At 40.7% G+C, this 21348-nt stretch overlaps 1 protein-coding gene across 6 annotated transcripts in view; it reads left to right on the forward strand.

Moving 5' to 3' along the window:
• The window catches only part of Btrc (beta-transducin repeat containing E3 ubiquitin protein ligase), a 170183-nt gene that overhangs the window by 53236 nt on the left and 95599 nt on the right, over positions 1-21348 (forward strand). For 4 of the 6 annotated variants that reach the window (XM_051146661.1, XM_051146663.1, XM_051146662.1 and 1 more), the window contains one exon: positions 3137-3244. The exons of the other annotated variants lie outside the window; for them this stretch is intronic. In XM_051146661.1, the coding sequence (XP_051002618.1) occupies positions 3137-3244 (108 nt within the window). The remainder of the gene's footprint in view (positions 1-3136; positions 3245-21348) is intronic. 6 annotated transcript variants of the gene reach the window in all.

A 21348-nucleotide genomic window follows, 5' to 3' on the forward strand; every position in this document is an offset into this window, starting at 1 on the left:
CTGTTGTGCCCATAACAAGAAAGACATTCCATAAATACTTACTGAATAAAATGTAAAACATTAACCTTAAGAAAAACTTAATGTAACTTACTTATGAAAATAATTGTAGTGAAGCATTTTCTTGTTTGTATTGTGTTGTTTGAAACAGGATCTTACTATGTAACCTTAGCTCGCCTGGAGTTCGATTTGTAGACCAGTCTGGATAGGAGGAAACATGTGAGGTACTCTTCTGGCCTCACTGATACTAGCTAGCCTTCCTCCATTCCTTTCTTTCTTTCTTTTTCCTTTTCTTTTTTTTGGGGGGTGTTTGGTTTTTCGAGACAGGGTTTCTCTGTGCAACCTTGGCTGTCCTAGACTCGCTTTGTAGACCAGGCTGGCCTCAAACGCACAGTAATCTGCCTGCCTCTGCCTCCCGAGTGCTGAGATTAAAGGTGTGTGCCACCATGCCTGGCATTCCTTTCTTTCTTCCCCCGAGACAGGGTTTCTCTGTGTAGCTCTGACTGTCCTAGACACACTTGTAGACCAAGCTGGTCTTGAACTCACAGAGATCCACCTGCCTCTGCCTCCCAAGTGTTGGGATTAAAGGTGTGCGCTATCATACCCAGATCTTTAAAAAAAAAAAATTTTTTTTTTTTTGAGATTTTATTTTTATTTTGTGTGTATGGATGTTTTGCCTGCCTGCATGTCTGTGCACCATGAGTGTGGGCCAGAAGAAAGCATCATGTTCTCTGGGTCTAAAGTTACAGTCATGTGGGTTCTGGGAATTGAACCCAAGTCTTCTAAAAGAGCAGCCAGTACTCTTAATGGCTGAGCCTTCTCTCCAGCCCCAGTAAAGAAAGCATTATTGGTGCCTCAGTGCAGGGCAGGGAGTCTCAGACTTTGAAACACTCCTCTTAACTGCCCCCTTTGTTCTGTTGCTTTTCTCCCAATGTAAGTATTTCAAGTACAGACCAGCTGGAAGAGACTGAAATTAGTAAATATAGTGTCCAGGAGACACAGAGGTAAGAGTTCAGTATAGATGGTAGGAATAAAGAGTACCAGAATCACAAATTTACGTGTTAGTGCACAGAGAAGCATTTGAGTAGAATATCAAAGTAGTTAACCAGATAGAGTGCTAGAGCCAGCCACAAGGGCAGACAGTGAAGATGGGCTGTAAAGGCAGACAGAGGAGCTCAGATAGATAGGGTGCTTGCGGTTCATGCATACAGCTTGGGGAGCCATTGTGAATTGGATAGCACAACACTGAAGACAAGCATTCATTTAGCTGTTTGTAAAATGGGTTGTAGGTCGAGGTGAGGAAACTGGAGTAAATGACTACAGCTCACTGCTGCGGCAGTTTGGGGTAAGGCTACTGTTGGCCTGTTGCACTGTTTGGTGCCGCCTTTAGTGGGCAGCCTTTGAAGTCTCCCACCCCTCTATGGTGTAGGGATGATGACTGCAGGAGGAAGAATTCGAGGAAGCAGTAGGTATGGATCCCCACTTTCCGTCCTAGTTTCTAAATTCCTGAGAATGAATGACAAGTACTTAACTGTAAAATGAGGAAACGAGCTGTAAGACTGAGTCTAGAGTGGATCATGTTTTGAGTTCTAAGCAACTGTTATCCTTACATGATGATAGATAATGTGACTAGGAAATACTATACCTTGTATCCCATTATTAATTTCTACTAATTATTTAAAGAAGTACAAGAACCAGAACATTATCTCACGTTCTAAAAAATTTTATTTCTTGTAAAAAATAACTTCTCTATTTTAAAATATGTATTCATTGAGTATAATTTGTTATTTACCATGTTAGCTATTACTAAGCTATCATAGTGCTCAAGTTAGTGGGCAAAACTTCATCCTGGGTTATTTTTGGAGAAACACGAATATAGGGGCCATTCTGCCATATGTATATCTTATAAAACTAAGCAGAGCTTGAGGAGATGGTTCATTCAGTAAAGTGCTTGCCTGGCAAGCATGAGGACCTGAGTTCCATCTCCAATATCCATAAAAAACCAAACCAAACCAAACCAAACCAAACAAAGCCCAAACTAGCATGTGATGTGCCCTTGTAAGGCAGAGACAGGAGGATCCCTGGGGTTTGCTGGTCAGCAGGCCTAGTCTAATGAGCAAGTTGCGAGTCCCAGGTTCTAGTGAGAAACTTCATCTCAAACAAGGTTAACCCTTGACCTCTACACACACACACACACACACACACACACACACACACACACACACACGTAAAAACTGCTCCCCTCAGGCTGCCTCAAAGCACAATGCCAACAGTGTTCGGTGTCATTAGATTTGTTACTTTTGGGCTATTGAATACATTGTGTTCTCTTCCATACTTTGCTTGCTGATGGTTTTAATGCCAGGACTTTCAAGGTCCCTACTTTTCTTCCCCTGTTTTCTGTTTGGATTGTTTATTGCCCCACCCCCTTTAGTCCATCTGGAAAGATGAAGAGGCAGCTGCTATGGTTAACTGTGCATTGTGGTTAATGAATAACAGACTAACAGGATACATAAAGCATGTGGGAACTATGCAGAATTAGTTGCTGTCACAGCCCTAGGGATACAATGCCTTTTCTCTTCCTTTTAAAAAACATTCTCCAGTGGTATTTTGTTTCTTAATTTACCATTCTTAATATTGTAATGCTACCACAAAGGTCTCTTTTTTTCTGCTTAGTCTGTATAGCATTTCACTTTATAGTGAATTTATAGAAGATAGTTAAAGTTCAAAAAGGAGAATCATAATTAGGAAGTAGGTTTCCTAGTTCAGGTGTTTCCACAGATAAATGGGGACAGAAATTTTATGACATACTTGGTTTTGGGGTCTATAAGTTTTTTGTTTTTTGTTTTTTTTCTCTCTCTTTTTTGCCTTTTGGCTATAGTGTTCCTTTTCTCTGGGGTTAGAAACCACCATGTACTGTGTTTCTCCCATTTGCTGGGAGACAGAGGCCAGCCTGGTCTACCTAGCAAGTTCCAGGCCAGCCAAGGCTACATAGTGCAACTACATCTCACCCCTCCCCAGTTCTCTATCATAAAGGCCAGCTACAGCCTGAATACTGCATTCAACCAGCCCTTGAAAATCCCTGTCATCGGTGCCGTCCTGTCTCATACTGTCACATCTCATAGTTGTCCTCTCTCTGCAGTGCTCTATGCCCAGGTCTCTGTGGCTGGGCTGCTCCAGCCTGGCGGACAGCATGCCTTCGCTGCGATGCCTGTATAACCCAGGGACTGGCGCACTCACAGCTTTCCAGGTACTTTCTCTGTCTCTGTGGGTTATTGGTGGTGGTGTGGGGTAATCCAGTTCATTAGCTCGTCCTTCCTTCTTTCCTATACTTTACTTGCATCCACCTCTTCTCCTTTATATGGCTTGTATTTCACATCACTCAGTATTTCTTTAGTGACTAACTTTTAATGTAGACCCAGATTTATCAACTTTTAAAACATCTTTATCATAATTGGTTTGCCACAATGGATATAGCACAACTTGACAGTGGGTTTCAGATCTTATAGAAGTATGATACTAATAGTCTAAATAGCACTTCAGAATGTATTGTTTTCTGTGGGCCTACATAAACCAAATCAAGCCGGGCGTGGTGGCACACGCCTTTAAACTCAGCACTCGGGAGGCTGAGACAGGCAGATCTCTGAGTTCGAGGCCAGCCTGGTCTACAAAAGTGAGTCCAGGACAGCCAAGGCTAACACAGAGAGACCCTGTCTCGAAAAACCAAAAAACAAACAAACAAAAAAACCAAATCAAGCAATTAGGTAATTGAAATCAGATGCACAAACATCTTATGTTTTTCTTATGATTACTGCTATGTTCAGAATGCCTGGGTTACTATGCTACTAATCATGCGTCTGTATGCATACACGCACACTTATCAGAATTATGTGTAATTGTATCTTACAGTGTCTAGTTTCAGAATGGGAATGCTGAAGATAGTGTTCATTTTGAAGCGCTCCAGTTGGTCTTACATGTACTGATGGACTCTAGCTCTTCTCAGTCTTTCTTAGGGGTCAAGAGGTCCTTTCCATAATGTAAGGGAAGCTGTAGAAGAAGAAAATGGCGCATTGTAGAGGAGGATAAAAGAAAGAACTCAATGCTTGTAACTCATGGATTAGGGCATTGTGCATGATTGGTTTTTTGGCAGTTGTCTGGCCATTAAAGGTATTTGGAATTTGTGTTTAGCATTTTATAACAATATTAAAAATGGTCTTTTTTTCATTTAGGTATATTTTATTTTTATTTATGGGAATGTGTGTGCAGGTGCCCAAAGAGTCCAGAGGAGGGTATGGGATTCCCTGAAGTTGTGTACAAATAACTAGAGCCACCAAACATGAGTTCTGGGACCTGAACTCAGGTCTTTTAGAAAGAGCATTAAGTTCTCCAGCTCCCCAAATTCGTATTTTAATGTTTGTGCTTTCGCGCACACGCACGCGCGTTGGTGTGTGCATGCGTGTGTGTGTGTGTGTGTGTGTGTGTGTGTGTGTGTGTGTGTGTGTATCTGTCTGTCTGTCTGTCTGTGGGTGCACTTATGTGTGCATGTGTGTGTGCCTGTGCAGGAGTGAGCCACATGTCTAGCTATTTTCCAAGTTGTTTTTAACCTATGTAGTTCCATCTATTCAGAGGAAATTCACAGACAAGGTGTAACAAAGTTTACATACCCACGATTAAGTATGGAAAAACGGAATTAAGTGCTGACAGTTACTAGTCTTCAGAGACTGTTTTTATCAATAGTCATGCTTTCATTTTCCTTTTTAGAGTTTAATGTTAATCTTCCCTTGCTTGTACTCTGAAATAGTAACACATGTTGACTCTTCAAAGTAGGTAAATCATTTTAAATACTTTGTCACTGTTGTAGTTAGGGTTTTTATTGCTGTGAAGAGACACTATGACTACACAACTCTGATAATAGTTGGGGCTGTTACGGAGGGAAGCATGGCGGCACATAGGCAGCTATGGTGTTGGAGAGGTAGCTGAGAGGTCTATTTTTGGATCAGCAGGCAGCAAGAAGAGATAGTGACATTGGGCCTCCCGGTTTGAGTTTCTGAAACTTCAAAGTCCACCACAGTGACATACTTCCAACAAGGCTACACTTATTCCAACAAAGTCACACCCCCTAATAGTGCACTCCCTATGGCCCTGGGGGGGGCCATTTTCATTCAAACCACACAGTCACTAGTAGTGTGATCTTGAACAAATTGTTTTACTCTCATGTTCCTTTTCTACATCGTTACATGGCAACTGTAGACATGACTGGGAACATGTTAATAGTTGCTGCTTCATATACATTGGTGCTTTGTTAGAGAGTACATGATATCCTGAGAGTGTCAGTTCACCCCAGAATGAATTATCATATTAAGGTGTTTTCTGTTTGTTTGGTTTTGGTTTTAATTAATGTATCAGGCCAAGGAAGGTACTGACTTAAAGAACTCAGAGTCTAACCTATTGTTGTTTTTGAGGGGTTTTTCTTTTTAGAAATAATTTATTCAGATTACATCCTGATTCTTTTTTTTTTTTTTTTACATCCTGATTCTTATCCCCTCACTTGTGTCTTCCTTTTCTCCCCTCCCTCCCACTTTCACCCTATTCCCCTCCCCTAGACCTCTGACAGAAAGGGACCTCCTCTTCCACCATCCAGATAGCCTGCTTCTCCTTCCTCTGAGTGCCACCAGGCCTCCCCACCAAGGGGAAGTGGTCAAATAGGGAACACCAGAGTCCATGTCAGAGGCAGTTCCCACTCCCCACACAACTGTGGAGAATGTGCTGTCCATTGGCTAGATCCGAATAGGGATGTTTTTTAGTTTTCTGTTCTTGTTTTGTTACCATTTTGTTTGAGACAGAATAGCACTTTATAACCCAGGCTGCCCTGGAGCTCTAGCATTTCCTGCCTCCGCCTTCACACCCTGGAGTTAGAAGTATGCACCACCACATCCTACTCAACTCCTGCTTTTACTTAGTTGCATCTGAGTTCAGCCAGTCTATAAAGTCTCAGGGAATAGCTCTTGAGAGGTGTCCTTGTTGTAGGCCACTTAGGGCTCCACAGCCATTCTCAGGCATGAGGATTTGTTTGAAATATTCAAAGAACTTAATGAAAACAGTGGTACAGTTTATTAATAGGGAAAGGATACAGGTTAAACTTAACCAAAAGAGACATCCATGGACCAGAGAAGATGGCTCAGTGAGTAAGGCACTTAAGTATAGATTGATGACCTGAATTCAATCCCTAGATTCCATAAGATGGCAGGAAAGAACTTAATCCTCAAGTGTTGTCCTTGGAGATATCTCTCTCTCTCTCTCTCTTCCTCTCTCTCTCTCTCTCTCCCTCCCTCCCTCCCTCCCTCCCTCCTCCCCTCCCCTCCCCCTCTCATGCACACACATACATATTCTCACACACAAAGAATTTAGTTTATTTTATGTGGTGTGTGTTTTGCCTGCATATATGTCTATGTACCACATGCATGTAGTGCTTGCAGAGGCCTGAAGAGAGTATTGACTCCCTTGAACTGGTCTTACAGATGGTTGTGAACCACCATATGGGTTCTGGGAATGAAACCCAGGAACAACAGTTCTCTTAGCCACTGACCCATCTATCCAGCCCTAAGGCAGTGGTGGTACAAGTCTTTAATCCCAGCACTTGGGAGGCAGAGGCAGGTGGATCTCCGTGAGTTCAGGGCCAGCCTGGACTACAGAGCAAGTTCCAGGACAATCAGAGCTGGTTACACAGAGAAACCCTGTCTCAAAAATCAAAAGAATAAAAAATAAAAAGAAAGAAAGCAAAAAGCCAGAAGAGGCACATAGGAAAAAAAAAATCCTAGAAAAGTTAAATGTAGAATTTTTAATCACCTCTTTCCATGGAACCATGGATGGTATTTGTAGCCTCTCAGGCACATGTATGGTAATATATACCAACCCCCAAAACCATATTTATTGACAGTTATTTGCTTACTGCCTGCGTGACTAGCCTTTAGTCTCCAGACTATTCCTGTAGGCCACACTGAAGCCTTTAGTCCCTATCTCCTGTTGGTGTGGTTTCATGCTCTCAATATAGATTGTGCTACCAGCATCTGAAGTCCCTAGGCAAACAGACACACTTCTATCAGCAAGAAGTCAAGGAGCCTGGAGACGACTTCCTGGTAACCAAGGGCAAAGGCCAGATTTCTCTAAGAACAAGGTTAATTCTTCATTACATAGGTGTCATAACCTGTTTTGAGAATGCAATGAGACCTACGAATGTAGAACTATCTTTGTGAATGTAGAAGTATGATTTTTATATTTATATTCCATTGTGAAATGAGCAGGAGAGCTATGTAGCCACATAATCCCAAAGGCATAATTTCCCCCCAAACTAATTGATTCTACAAAGAAAATGTGTGGGGAATCATAGGACTGTATGGAAGGGGACCTGACTAGTGTTACAGCTGAGTGGTCAGAGCATCTACTCAGTGTGCACAGGGCCTTGGGTTCTATCTCTAACACCACAAATAAAACACATTAGCGCAGGCAACCCATGTTGAGGATCGAAGACACGTGGGAATCATTTAAACAAAGAGAAAGACTGAGAACGGACTAGGGCAAAAGCCCAGAGGACAGGTATGGCTTGGGTGCATTACCACCATCACTACCTGTCCCCCACAGCTCAACAGCTATTCCAGAGACTACAGAGAACATTGTAAACTTACTGAGAAGCTACTGATCCCCTAGTCACTTAGGACTCAGGGGTCATAAGTAGTAAAGTGCTGCAAAGGCTTGACCTGGTTAGATGCTTATCGCTGTTGCTGTAGAAGGATCATCTCAGTAATTGATCATTTCTTTCTTTTTTTAAGATTTTTTATTTATTATGTATATAGTGTTTTGCCTGTATACCAGAAGAGGGCACCAGATCTCATTATACATGGTTGTGAGCCAGCCTGTGGTTGCTGGGGATTGAACTCAGGACCTTTGGAAGAGCAGTCAGTGCTCTTAACCTCTGAGCCATCTCTCCAGCCCAATTAATCATTTCTTTTGGTTGTTTTTTTGTTTATTTTGAGAAAAGGTCTTAGGTAGCCTAGACTGGCCTTGACCTACCAATCCTCCTACCTCTACCTCCAAAGTGCTGACATTACAGGCCTGTGCCACCTTACCTAGCAGTTTTACTAATTTAGAGAGGTAAGGGCAATTTGTACTCTTTAAAAATTATTGAGGGACCCTAATCTAGTTTCATGCATGTGGCTTATTTCTACCAATATTTACTATGTTTGAAAAGGGAAGAGGAAAAATATTGTTAACTTATTTTACATAATTATGGTAAGCCAGGATATGGAAGTGCACACCTTCAGTTTCAGTGGTCTCGCATTGGAGGCAGGAGGATCATAAGTTCAAGATCAGTCTGGATGCACAGCACGTTTCAAGCAGCCTGGCTTACATTGATCCCCATAGCAACACTAACAAAAACTTACGTCACATTAATAGATCGGACATTTTAATAAAAACTGTATACATCTAATATCTGGAATAATTAAACACAGATCAATTTTCTTTTTTCTTTTTTTCTTTTTTCGAGACAGGGTTTCTCTGTGCAATAGCCCTGGCTGTCCTGGACTCGCTTTGTAAACAAAGCTGGTCTCAAATTCAGAGATCCGCCTGCCTCTGCCTCTCCAGTGCTGGGACTAAAGGTGTGTGCCACCACACTCTACCAGATGAATCTTCATATATGCTTCTGCATTCGTTGTTATGCTTTGTTTAAAGCTTAGGAAGACGAAGACTGTCTGGCTTATATAGAGACATAAAGTTTAAAAAAGAAGTGCCAGACTTGACTGCAGACTTGTGTGTAATCCCAGCACTCAAGAATCAGTGGTATGATGAGTTTAGGGCTAGCCTAAGGCTATTATATAGCAAGTTCGAGGTCAGTCTGAAATACATGAGATCCTGCCTCAAAAATATTTATATAACTCAGTGTGTGTGTGTTTAAACCTTCTGACTTGGGTATCAGGACCAAGAAAATTCAAGTTTTCATTTGTCTTATAACAGCTTTGAATTAAACTAGCAGATAATTCTGAACCAATTCACCACCAGTGCCTTTTCTAGTTTTAATTAAAAGTCAACAGTAATTTTAAAAGCTTAACACACTTTCTATATGTTACTGACTCTGTGTCTGCCTTTGGGTCCCTTTCTCCTAACTGGACCGCCTCATCTAGCGTCAATAGAAGAAGATGGCCCAGTCTTACTTGATATGCCAAGGCGGGTTGAACCGTGGGAAGTCTCCCCTTCTCTGAAAAGAAAGGGATGGACCATGCACAGGGGAAGGGGAGAGGAGGGGAACTTCCTAGCAGAATGTAAAGTAAATTAATACACACACACACACACACACACACACACACAAATAAACAAGTAAAGAGGCTGAGCTCCGGTTGAGACAGGACACAAGCCTTTCCAGCAGCACATTTTCCACAGTTGTATGGAGAGCGGGGACTGCCTCTGACCTATTTGACCACTTCTCCTTGGTGGGGAGGCCTGGTGGCACTCAGAGCAAGGGGAAACAGGCTGTCTAGATGAGATGTACCTGATAGGTTGTGGTCATATGGTGGGGGAGGAGGTGCCCTTCTGTCACAGGCCTAGGGGAGGAGTATAGTGTGAAAGAGGGAGGGAGGGGGAAGGGGAAGATACAAGTGAGGGCATAGCAGTTGGGTTGTAATCTGAATAAATTAAAAAATTTTTTTTAAATGAAGGAAAAAAAATCCTTTCCAAATCTGTACTCCTTTCCCTTTCAGTCACACATTTGTGCCCAGAATGCACAGCAGCAGTGGTGTGCTGCCATAGCGTGACTGTGCTGATCTGATTGTCTGTGCCTTTTGTCTTCCGCTAGACTGAATTCTCTGAAGGCTGGACTATGCTTTGTTCATTTATTCTCCCATTGTCAAACGTAATATTTCATACTTTTGTTGAATTAATGAATGAACAGACTTAAGATCATTTGAAAAAAAACCTATCCACTAACAAATCCGGGGTAAGACAAGAAGCGTTGTGTTGCTAGTAGCCCCTCACGTACATATATACAGATGCTCTCAGCAGAAAAAATCATGATGATTAAACAGTCATTCCAAACATCACACATTTGCACAGAGAAAAGAAACATGCCATGTCTGATTTATGGGAAGTCCTCAAATTTTATATATTTGGCTTTCTTACAACTCCCTATGACGATCCCCTCTGAGTTGGATTCTGTATACTGAATTTGGACTCTTGTTCATGAACAAATGCACATTTCAGGCTATTAAAGACCAACACTGCCAGCCAACTAACAGTTCAGTTTCAATGGTATCACATTTGTATCTTTGCAGCAGTGTGTATTTGGACAATTATTTGACTCTTTCATTGCAGTTCATCCTTACTTTGTAAAAGAATTTAGTAAAATTAAGGTGCTGAATGTGATGAGCATCAGGCTGGAGAAAAGTTAAAAATCATCATGCTGACGGAGAGTGATCCTTTAGCCTTAAGTCCAGTTTTAAAGCATTATTTGTGAAATGTTAGGAATATATTTTTGAAGATCATGTCTTTAAAGTGAGGGGCTGAGGAGATGGCTCAGAGGGCAAGAATTTGGATTCAAATCACAGCACCCTGAGATAGCCACGTGTGCCTGTGTGTAGCCTCTTGTAACCCAAGCAGTGGAGGCAGAGGGATAGCTGAAGCTTCTGGCCACCAGAGTGGTTGCAAGTTCTGTGAGAGAGGTAAGAAGGCTGATACCAGACACCCCTCCCCAGTGTGTGTGTGCGCGCACACACAGATGGGCATGTGAGTAAAACACAAAATTATTTTAAAAAGTGAAATTGTGTTTTAAAAATATTATTGATAACATTAAAATCTAGTATTAAGCTTCTGTACTTTCATCTTTTATGTATACTTTTAAGTGTAAAAAGTAGAAATGACCTGGGTTTGCTACATTTTTGCCTTATCTTGGAAATAATCTATATATTGGAGAAGTGATGTCTTGGGATGGTTGTCTTTCCAGCTGCTTGCTTGGTTATTGAATTATTTTATATTTCGAGTTTTATTAATAACACATTCCTCTCTCGCTGAGTATTTTGACATGTCCATGTATAGCTAATGTTCATATATGGGATAGCGTATAACTACCTCATGTTTAGAATGCCAAAATTTTGTGAGACAAATCAGATTTCCTTGAAACATTTTTATTCAGGATAGATATGAGAAAAGAAAGGTCTTCACAAATTATTTATTTCTTAGATTGGATATTTTGAATAATAGTGGATTTTTCCCTCAACTGCTTTAACTCTGTCAGTACCTATAATGCAGAAGGTGATGCCAGGAATGGGGCTTTGGTACCTATAATGCAGAAGGGATTAGGTAGACAGGCAGGTGATGCCAGGAATGGAGCTGACGGTAGAGGGCGATGGTAGCTCTTGGAGGTGCCCTACCTAAGTAAGCAGTAGGCTTTTGCAGTGGGCACTTAGACTCATCTGTATCCTCTGAAGAGAGGTACATTGTTACTTTCTTTATATTCTAAGACCCTTGATATTTCCATCTTTGTTTTTGCTGATAGAGGACATAGTTGTCTGTGTGCTCTCTTTGGGCTATTCCTTCACTCCTGGTCTATTTCATGTGGTGGTATTTATTGTTTGCCTTCCTTCTTTGTGTTAGTTTCAAGACTTGATATGTGGACTGTCCAGGTAAATAATCTTGAGAGGTAGGCAGTATTCAGATGCCCTATCTTTATCATTTACTGGGTGTTTTAAGAATGCTTTGTTTAAAATCAACAGGCAAGCATGTGAGCAAACCAAGAGTGTACACTCTTGACTGTAGCTTCAAAGGACCCTAAGAACTGTAGGACTTTACTGTTGAGCTGGTGCACATGGGTTTTGCTTTTTCTCCGAGCATGATACTGAATAGATGTGTGCTTTTCTACATTCTCACATGCAGTTCTCAAGAGACCAGATTTATTATATTTTGAAATAGTTATTTGGAATGCAGGGGCAGGATTTTGCAGTATCTTTTCCTGCTGGGTTATCTGTCAACTGCCTTTACATCCTTAGATATACAGTGAAGAGCTGGTGTCTGTGTCTTGGTATGAATTAAGTTGGAATTCAGTGCCCTGGAAAATCTGCATGAAGAATTGGTGTTCCTTTAGTACGTGAGCCTTAAGTACCAAGTTCAAATCTTAGCTTGATTGGATCTTATTTTTTGCATATGTTGATCCATATAGTCATAAACAAGTGAAAACACAAGGAGTTAGTAATCTCCTTATATTTTCATGTTATATATAAATGTACTCACCATTTCAAACTAGTAAATGTAAAACTTTATTTATAAGCACCAAAAGCTTTATATTTAATGAAAGTTTCTCATTAGCTTAATCAAAGTGAAGCTGCTGTGTTGCTAAGGTAGTTTCTACCTTTTGCTTAAGTCACTGTTTTCTATCAGTTTCTGTACTGATAGGAAGCCATAGGGACATTTCTAGTTTAATATTAATGTATTTCCCCTAGCTTTTTTTAAGTGGCAAGTTGTTAATTTTTTAAGCATATCAACTGTAGCATAGTGTAGTCCTTTGAGAGAAATTAGTAAAATGAGGATAAGATGGATACAGGATTTCAACAGCTTGAAAATAACAGTATTTGACCAAAATCTCTTTTGTATTCCCTCTTCTGGTTCTGTTTCAGTAGTCCTGGAAATGTGCCTGTGCACTATTTGCAGTGAGAATATAAAACTGAATCATGATTTTGGTGTAGAAGCCAGAGCGTGCACTTCCAGCACCCCAGCTGGCAGTAAGCTTTCCCTAGGTTTATGAATGTAGTTAGATGGCCCCCAACTGTTTACAAGACAGCAGAGGTGAGATCTTTGATTGACAAGTCAGAAATGCATTAGATCATTCTCTCTGCTGTTCTCTGGTTCATGCTGTTAAAAATGTCAGCCTCCAAGTTTGAATGGCAGCCCGAGGGCCTTAGAAGCTTTTTGTTTTCTGAGATGGAAACACAAATTGGATGTGTGCCTGAGCGCTTTCATCCTGGGCTGTAATTTCATCTTTTAGCTAAGAACCACAAGGTACATGAGCAAAGCACCCTGTAAACAATAACACTGTGGAAAAAAATAAACAAGGTCGTGTTTCTGGTACGTTGATCCGATGGTGTCCTGACCTCTATCACGTTGAACATCTCCACTCTGATTGCTGTTCCCTTTGGCATTACAATGAGAGAGAGAGACTGACATAGAGGGAAAGATTTAAAGTTGCAGTGTCGTTGCACATTCCTTGTATTGGTCATGAAATATTGAACTGTCAGAATGTGACACTTAGTTTTTTAAGCAACCTTTCTTGTTTGAGGTGTTCGCAGTTCATTCCTTTCTCCCCTATTTGTCCTCTTCCATTCATAGGGTTGGAAGTAGCTGCCTTAACCACGTAAAAAGGGACAATGTTAAAGAGAAAGTGGTGCCCATAGAGCAAAATGAACCTAACACTCGAGCAGAAACACACGCTGTGAGGTCAAACTTGAGTTAGTATGTGAATATTGGGGTTTATGGAGAACCTCATCGTAAGGACAAGTCACATAAGTCTCACTTCTGTGTCTGTGCAGGCCACAAGTCAGGAAAGCTGTGGTGGGCAGGTGTGAGCGGACAGTGAAATTGTTTGATACCCACATGATGACTGTAGTGCGATGTTGCTGCCCAGATACCAATTAACTTACTATTGATGAACTGATTGCTTAGATTCTTTAAAAACTGAATTCAGTTTATTTGTGTGTAGTGGCATGTGTGTGGAGGTCAGAGAACAGCTCGCCATGGTGTTGCCTCCTTCCATGGTGGGACCTATCAGGCTTCCTGGGAAGCGCCTTTCCCAGTGAAGCTGTCTCATCAGCCCAAGCTTCCAGCACTGCAACATTACTCACACGGTGAAGTCATCAAAGACTGACATTGTAGTAAGAAAATGTTTTAATGTGCAAAATCTGTATTTTATAGTACTGTTTAAGAACTATTTTAGCTTCGCATAGTGGCACAGGACTTTAATCCCACCACTTGGGAGGCAGAAGCAGGTGTATCTCTGAGTTCGAGGCCAGCCTGGTCTATGAAATGAGTCCAGAACAGCCAAAGCTACACAGAGAAACCCTGTCTCGAACAACCAACCAAACAACCGTTTTGCTTCCTTCAGTATTCTGCCTGTGTATGTATATGTATATGTACGACATGTGAGCACAGTACCCATGCAGGCCAAGATGGTGTTGGATCCCCTAGAACTAGAGTTACAGACAGTTGTGAGGCACCTTGTGGGTGCTGGGAACTGAACCTGGGTCCTCTGCAAGAGCAGCCAGTGCTCTTGGCCATTGAGTCATCTCTCCTGCTCCAGAACTAAAGTGGAGGTCCTGGGCATTGGCCCCAGGCAGGACCTTGTGCGTGCTCGTGCGTTCTACACTGAACTATATCCTCCTAATAGCTGTTAGTTCCCGTTTTGAGGTTTTGATGGGAGACAGGAGGTAGAATTTGCTAAATAAAGCTCTGCTCTGTCATATCCAGAGTTACATACTATTTTTAGGAATAGAGTGCTGAGAAAGTAAGACCCAAGCCAAAGATAGTTAGAACTAGGTACTGTTGTTTTTAAATATTCCTCTGTAGTTTTCGGGGGGTGGGGGAACCTGGGAGGGTTGGTTTTTCAAAACAGGGTTTCTCTGTGTACTGTGTAGCCTTGGCTCTCCTGGACTCACTTTGTAGACCAGGCTGGCCAGGAATTCACAGCAATCCACCTGCCTCTGCCTCCCTAGTGCTGGGATTAAAGGCATGCACCATCAAACGTGGCTCTTCTGTAATTTTAAAACACAAATATTGATTTGACATTTGCTTATAAGTTTCCAGAGGATGAGAGGAAAAAAAACATTTTTTAAAAATAGCATTAAAAAAATCTGAGATGTAAGAAATGAATCTAATATAAAGACGCTACAAATTTCCTTCTGTAGTATAGTATTAATTCTTTAGTTAAAAACTGCTCACATGCTGTGGGCTTTCACACCATCACACTTGTGTGAGAATTAGTTTTATTACTTTTATTCCAGGCTTAGCTCATAAGAAAAAAAAAATCAGAGTACCCACAAAACTATGGAATTTCGGTATTGAAAAGGACTGAAGAGGACAATGTGTCACATGTTTCCTAACACAGGTGTTCTTTGTGATGTGTTTTTGTCAGGGTCATCTAATCTCTGCTTGATCTCTACTCACATGGGAGAAGTGGATTCAGTGAGGCTTTTTGGTTTTTGTTTTGTTTTGTTTTTTGTTTTTGTTTGTTTGTTTTTCTTTGTTTGGTGTATTAGAAAGATTTGCTTCAAGAAGTCAAACTTTTGTTCATTTACTGTTCTCGACTCTGTGTTTTGTGGTAATATAGAGTAATTGTTCTGTTTTTCTTACACAGTTGTCCCCACCCCCTATGTCCTTGGGTTTTTGCATTTGCAGAGTCAGCCAGTTTGGGATCAGAAAATGTAGTTAGGCCTGAGATGTGTACTGAACAGATTGTTGTTGTTGTTGTTGTTGTTGTTGTTGTTGTGTTGTTCCTTAAGCACCACTGAATGGCAACTACATGCATGACAGTTACATTTTACTAGGCTTTAAGTAATCTAGAAATGAGTGTCTGGGAGGAGGTGTCTATGCTGCATGCAGACACTGAGCCCTCTATACTGTTCTTGAGATTCCCGTGCTTTGCTGGGAGCTGAGGGATGGAGGGTCCTGGGGCTGATCTGCCTAGATTCGGAATGACAAAAGTCATTATGTGTTGAGAGCTGTCAGGCTGCTTTATCTTCTGTTTCCCATGTGGAGTGTTTCTGATTCTGTTGTTTCTTTGGAAGATACCAACCATCATGTCTGTCCTTTTTATAGCCTTATTTTGGGATCACCATTCTGCTTGTCCTTCCTTGTGAACACACCCTCATCTTGACATTGCCTTCCTCACAATGTAGAATTCATAGCTAAATACACCGCTGCAAAAAACAGTAGCTATGGTCAAATGTGTCCCCTAGAGGGGGAGACCTGGTGGCACTCAGAGGAAGGACAGCAGGTAGCCAAGAAGAGACTTGATACCCTATGAGAATATACAGGGGGAGGTAATCCCCCTCAGGAACAGTCATAGGGGAGGGGAATAATGGGAAAATGGGGGGGGGGGGGAATGGGAGGATACAAGGGATGGGATAAACATTGAGATGTAACAAGAATAAATTAAAAAAAAAAAACTCTTATCTATCAAAAAAAAAAAAACCAACAGTAGCTAGTAATAGGCCTGGGAGTGTGGCTCCATAGAGTGTAACGAGGTAGAGTTGGGCTGTGGTGGGAGGGCTTTCCTCTTGGTTTGTTTGTTTGTTTGTTTGTTTGTTTGTTTGTTTGTTTGAGACAGACTCTTACATTGTAACCCAGCCTGCCTCATACTCGACATCTTGCTTTTTGAGTGCTGGGGTGCATTTTGTTATAAATATAATTTAGAAAATGTAACTTAATTACTGCAGCCTAAAATTTCATATTTCTTTATGGAGATGTTAGGAACCTTTTTTGTTTCCTCACCTTTTCTCTGAAGCCAGAAAAGCATATGTAAGCACTTTGATAAACGATATAATGTAGTGGAGTATCTAAGTCATGCAGGTATTTGAAACCTAACTCCAGTTCCTGAAGATGGGGAACATCTGCTTAGAGGTATGGTAGAGCTCCACAATGCACTAATTGAATTACTCTTTTTCTGGAGTTGTCGACTGCACTAATTGAATTAGAGAGAGAGAGCGAGTGTGTGTGTGTGTGTGTGTGTGTGTGTGTGTGTGTGTGTGTGTGTGTGTGTGTGTGTAACTGAGATAATTCCAGCCTTACTAGGAGAGACTGTAAGAGATATGACTGATCGTGTGTACTGTGCTGCTATCTAATGGCAGCCTCTGGAACTACTACATGGTCTCCAGGGAAGAGAAGGTAGTCATCTGATCTAGCGTGACCTCAGTCTAACCCCATCCTGGTTAGTTCAAAAGATCCTAGCATATATTTTATAATTATGAGTTGAGGGAAAAAGAATCTGATTAATTTCTTAGAATTAAGATGTATTATATTAGACAAGGAATTTTTATGAACAAAAGTAATTATTCAACTGAATTAAAATTTTCTAACCTTTAATCAGTAAAAAAATGATTATGTCATGTTTTTTTCTCTTTTTGCCTTGTATGTGTCAAAAATATAGAAATAAATTACATGCATATATTGTCATAGCATAATTTTGTATTCATAAATATAATTTCTTTCCTGGTAGTCAGGAATACTTTTGGCAATCAGTAAATTTAAAGATGCAGTGAGTTGGGCATAGCACATGCCTGTAATTCCACTACTTAGATGGGAGTAATTGAGACCAGCCTGGGCATGAGGCCATTTCTCAGAACAAAACAAAAGAACCAAAGAAGTTATGAAATCTGCATCCATAAAATGGAATCTGCCTACATAAAATGAAAAATTGTTATAGGAAATTTAGCTACTAGATGATTTAAATATAATTTTAATATAAGTTTGGGTGTGTTTGAAATCCTCCACAGTGAAGAGGCTTTTTTCCCTAAGAATCTGTTAGTCACAATGTAAAGCTTTCGTTTGTTTGTTTGTTTGTTTACGTGAGGCAGGGTCTCAGTCATCCCAGCCGATTTGAACTCACTGTAGTGGCTGAGACTATCCTTAAATTCTTGATTCCTTTGCTTCTACCCTTAAGTGCTAAGATTGCAGGCATTTGCCACCACACCTAGCACAATTTAATAATTTGTAAAGGTATCATGCAGTGTAATTCTATGCAGCAGGAAAAGCAGTAGAAGACAAACCACATCCGGAGTAGTGGCCCACACCTTTAATCCCAGCACTCAAAAGGCAGAGCCAGGCGGGTCTCTATGAGTTCCAGGCCAGTTGGGGCTGTTACATACAGTAACCCTTATCTCAAAAAAAAAAAAAAAAAAAAAAAAAATTATGAACCATCTTTTGGTTCCTTTTAACTCTAGATAGTCTAACTTGTAGAAGCGCTCAACAGAAGGACACATAGATATGTTCATATATGATACTCACTGGATATATGGAATGTGCTGCCAGGTGCCTTTTTGACCTTTCAAAACCTTTTTTACAGTTAAAGCATAAAACACAGGAAAATTTTTATTTTTTTCTATGTTCTTCATTATTATTTCAATATGCCAATATTGTGTTGACTATACATATGTAGAGGGGGTGCATATGTGTATGTGCATATGCATGCATCCCAGAGATTGACAGATGCCTTTCTCCACTGTGCTCCACTTTTTAAAGATACATACATACATACATACATACATACATACACACACACACACATACACACACATACATACATACATACATACACACACACATATACATACACACACATTTTTTTTTTAACATGCATTGGTGTTTGCCTGCATGCATGTCTGTGTGAGGGTACCAGATCGCCTGCAAGTGGAGTTACAGAGACTTGTGAGCGGCCATGTGGGTTCTGGGAATTGAACCCAGCTCCTGGAAAAGCAGCCAATGTTCTTAACCACTGAGCCATCTCTCCAGCCCCCTGCTTTCTACATCTTAGCCTATATTTTTGTTTTCATTTCTTTTGTTTGTTTGGTTGGTTGGTTTGGTTTGGTTTGGTTTTAGTTTTTTCAGGGCAGCGTTTCTTTGTATAGCATTGGTTGTCCTAGAACTAGCTCTGTAGACCAGACTGGTCTTTAACTCTGATATGTAGTTCTAAATCCTACGGATAACATGGCCATAATTCCACTCAACTTACCTGTATTTGCTAGGTATTTTACAAAGTATTGGGCATAAATTAAGATTCAGACCCTGGCCTCAAGGAGCTTTTGGTTACTCATTAGACATTTATTGAGAACCTATATACAAGCTATTGTGCATATAAGGGGATATTACTGTCAATACTGATTCTCTTCATTCCCTTCCCCCATTCATTGAGTTAACTGTTAGGCTTAATAGTCCAAGAAAAGTAGTGTGTTTATTATCATATCCAGTAAAGCTCATGCCAGCAGAAAAGAGCGACACACGTGTCATCAGTGCATCTCTTGAATGGTTTTCCTTTTTCTTTCTTTCTTTTTTATTTTTTATTTTTATTTTTATTTTTATTTTTTTTCCTTTACATACCCTTTCAGGGACCACTGGTGGGTTAGGCAGCTCTACAGGTAGTTTAAAGTGAGATGACATTTGCTACAGAGCCTCCTGCGGCTGGGAGATGCTTCTCTATTCTTCTCTACCTTTGGTAGAGCCTGCTTAGGGTTTGGGAGTTAACTTCAAGTCTTCTGCTATCAATGAGTTTATTCCATTCAAGGTAGAAAATACTTCTCTTAAACAGTATTTCTAAACCTAAAATTGTCCTGGGACGAGCTCTTGATATAAAAATTCATAGAAACCTGTTTTTCACAGAGTGTGGTAACTCCTTGCCATAGTGCTAGAGTGTTACAATTCACATTGGCCAGGTTGTTCTGTAAATTAAACACTGACAGCTACCCTCAGGGGAACAGCCAATGTATTTATGATGATGTGCTGATTACACAAAATACACTGCAAGCAGAAAACAGCTGCAGAGAACAAACCTCTTAAAAAGAACACAATTACAAATAGCACCCTCAGTGTTTCTAGTGGTGGGTGTGGAATACAGCATGCTAATGCAGTTTTCTTACTTAGTCTGCCTGAAAACAAAAAATCTGAAGGAGATAAGTTGATTTCTGGTTGAATGCACTTGCAGTGCCAGCGTAGCAGTGCACACATCTCCTCTCTGAAGAGCATGGCCAGTGCACAGACTCAGGTGTGGAGGATCGAAGTCCTCCTCTCCCATCGTTGTTCCAAGGTTTTATTACTGCTTTTCTCATATACAGAAGGGCATGGCCTTGAGGTGTGAGGGTCCTGGAAACTTGAAGGATAGTACACAATGAATTGGACAGGGGACAGCTAAATCGTGGTTACATTTTCTGGTAGAAGCTCCATGTTAGAACTTAGTTATCGACATTTTATTTGAAGACATGGCTCAGTTGCCCTTGGAATTAATAAAAGAAGTCATGACTGGTTTTGATAAGGTCTTTGTGATGTCTTTGTGAGTCTGTTTTTCTGAAATAATGCCATTTTTGGACTGGAATATCTGGGTTTTCATGAGAATTTCTGAAGAATTTAGTCTCAAGTATGTCCCTTTCATCCCTAAATGTTATTGGCCACGTATACATAGGAAAGGAAATTAAAAAGGTTTTAGTTTTCTCTGCTAGAGCTTTTTCCCTCCCTCTTTTTAAAGAGTTAGGGGCCAGCCAGTCTTTTCTAAAATATCTTTCAGCTTCTGAGAGTGCTGGTTTTTGCTTAAATCACTGGAATATATGTTGGTCTTCCACAACATAAATCTACTGCACCAACTGTAAGGTATATCAGTGGGACAGAGCGATTGGAAACAGTTCACTTCACTGCCTGAAACTAAGAATCAGCTCTTCAGTGTATGGATCACTGGTATGTAATAATCGACTACTATTGGTCTGTCTGTTGGTCGCTTTTAAAATCAGTTTGGAACCTCCTGGAGTTATTTTCTTGCTCTGCTGACATCGATCCCATGTGGCAGAGGAGTTGTGTATAATCGCTTTGGTTTAATCAATAGAATAATTGATAAACCAGATAAGATTTAAACTGATTATAGCTTCAACAGAATTCCCCGGAGGCCTTGGACTCTCTTAATTTTGACATGTGTGTTGTGTACCCTGAGGATGAAGTGCAATTTGAATTATCTGTTTTTATTTGCTTAATGACGGGGAGGGTGGTAAAGTCAAATGTTTAATTAACCCAGCAATGGGCTGCGTTGTCACTTACACACAGCTGATTGAGATATCTCCTGGAGAATACTGAACAGGAATGATAATGTGGCACCGGGACGGAAGATTGCTTCTGCAATCCATTTGCTGGGTCACTGCTTTGAATGTCTTATTGGATGAAAGGCATTCAGCCTGGAGAAAAAATTCAGCATTTAAGTACATTTTGTTCTCTCCTCCCCCTTTACCCCCTCCCTACCCTGAAGTTAACTAAAACAGATATGTTCTAGGTTTAATAAGCCATTCATGTACTAGTAAGAGACCAGGGTAGCCGGTAGCCTCAAGCCACATAATTTCCTGTGGAAACGAAAAAATCCTACTAGCCTCAAGGGTATTTAAATGTTAGCTCTTTTGTCCCTCACATCTCTGTCGGGTGCTGTTATTGTAGGGTTGTCTTCTACTTCCTTGTCTCCTGCCTTTTTCTGTAGTGTTGCTAGACCTGTAGTCACTAGGGCCACAGGCAGAGCCTTCCCCGTCACAAAGAAGCAAACCCTCAAGTATAATTTTGATATTCCATGCAGCTGGGTCCTGTTTGCAT

This window comes from Acomys russatus, chromosome 5 (genome assembly GCF_903995435.1).
Source record: "Acomys russatus chromosome 5, mAcoRus1.1, whole genome shotgun sequence".
NCBI lineage: Eukaryota > Metazoa > Chordata > Mammalia > Rodentia > Muridae > Acomys > Acomys russatus.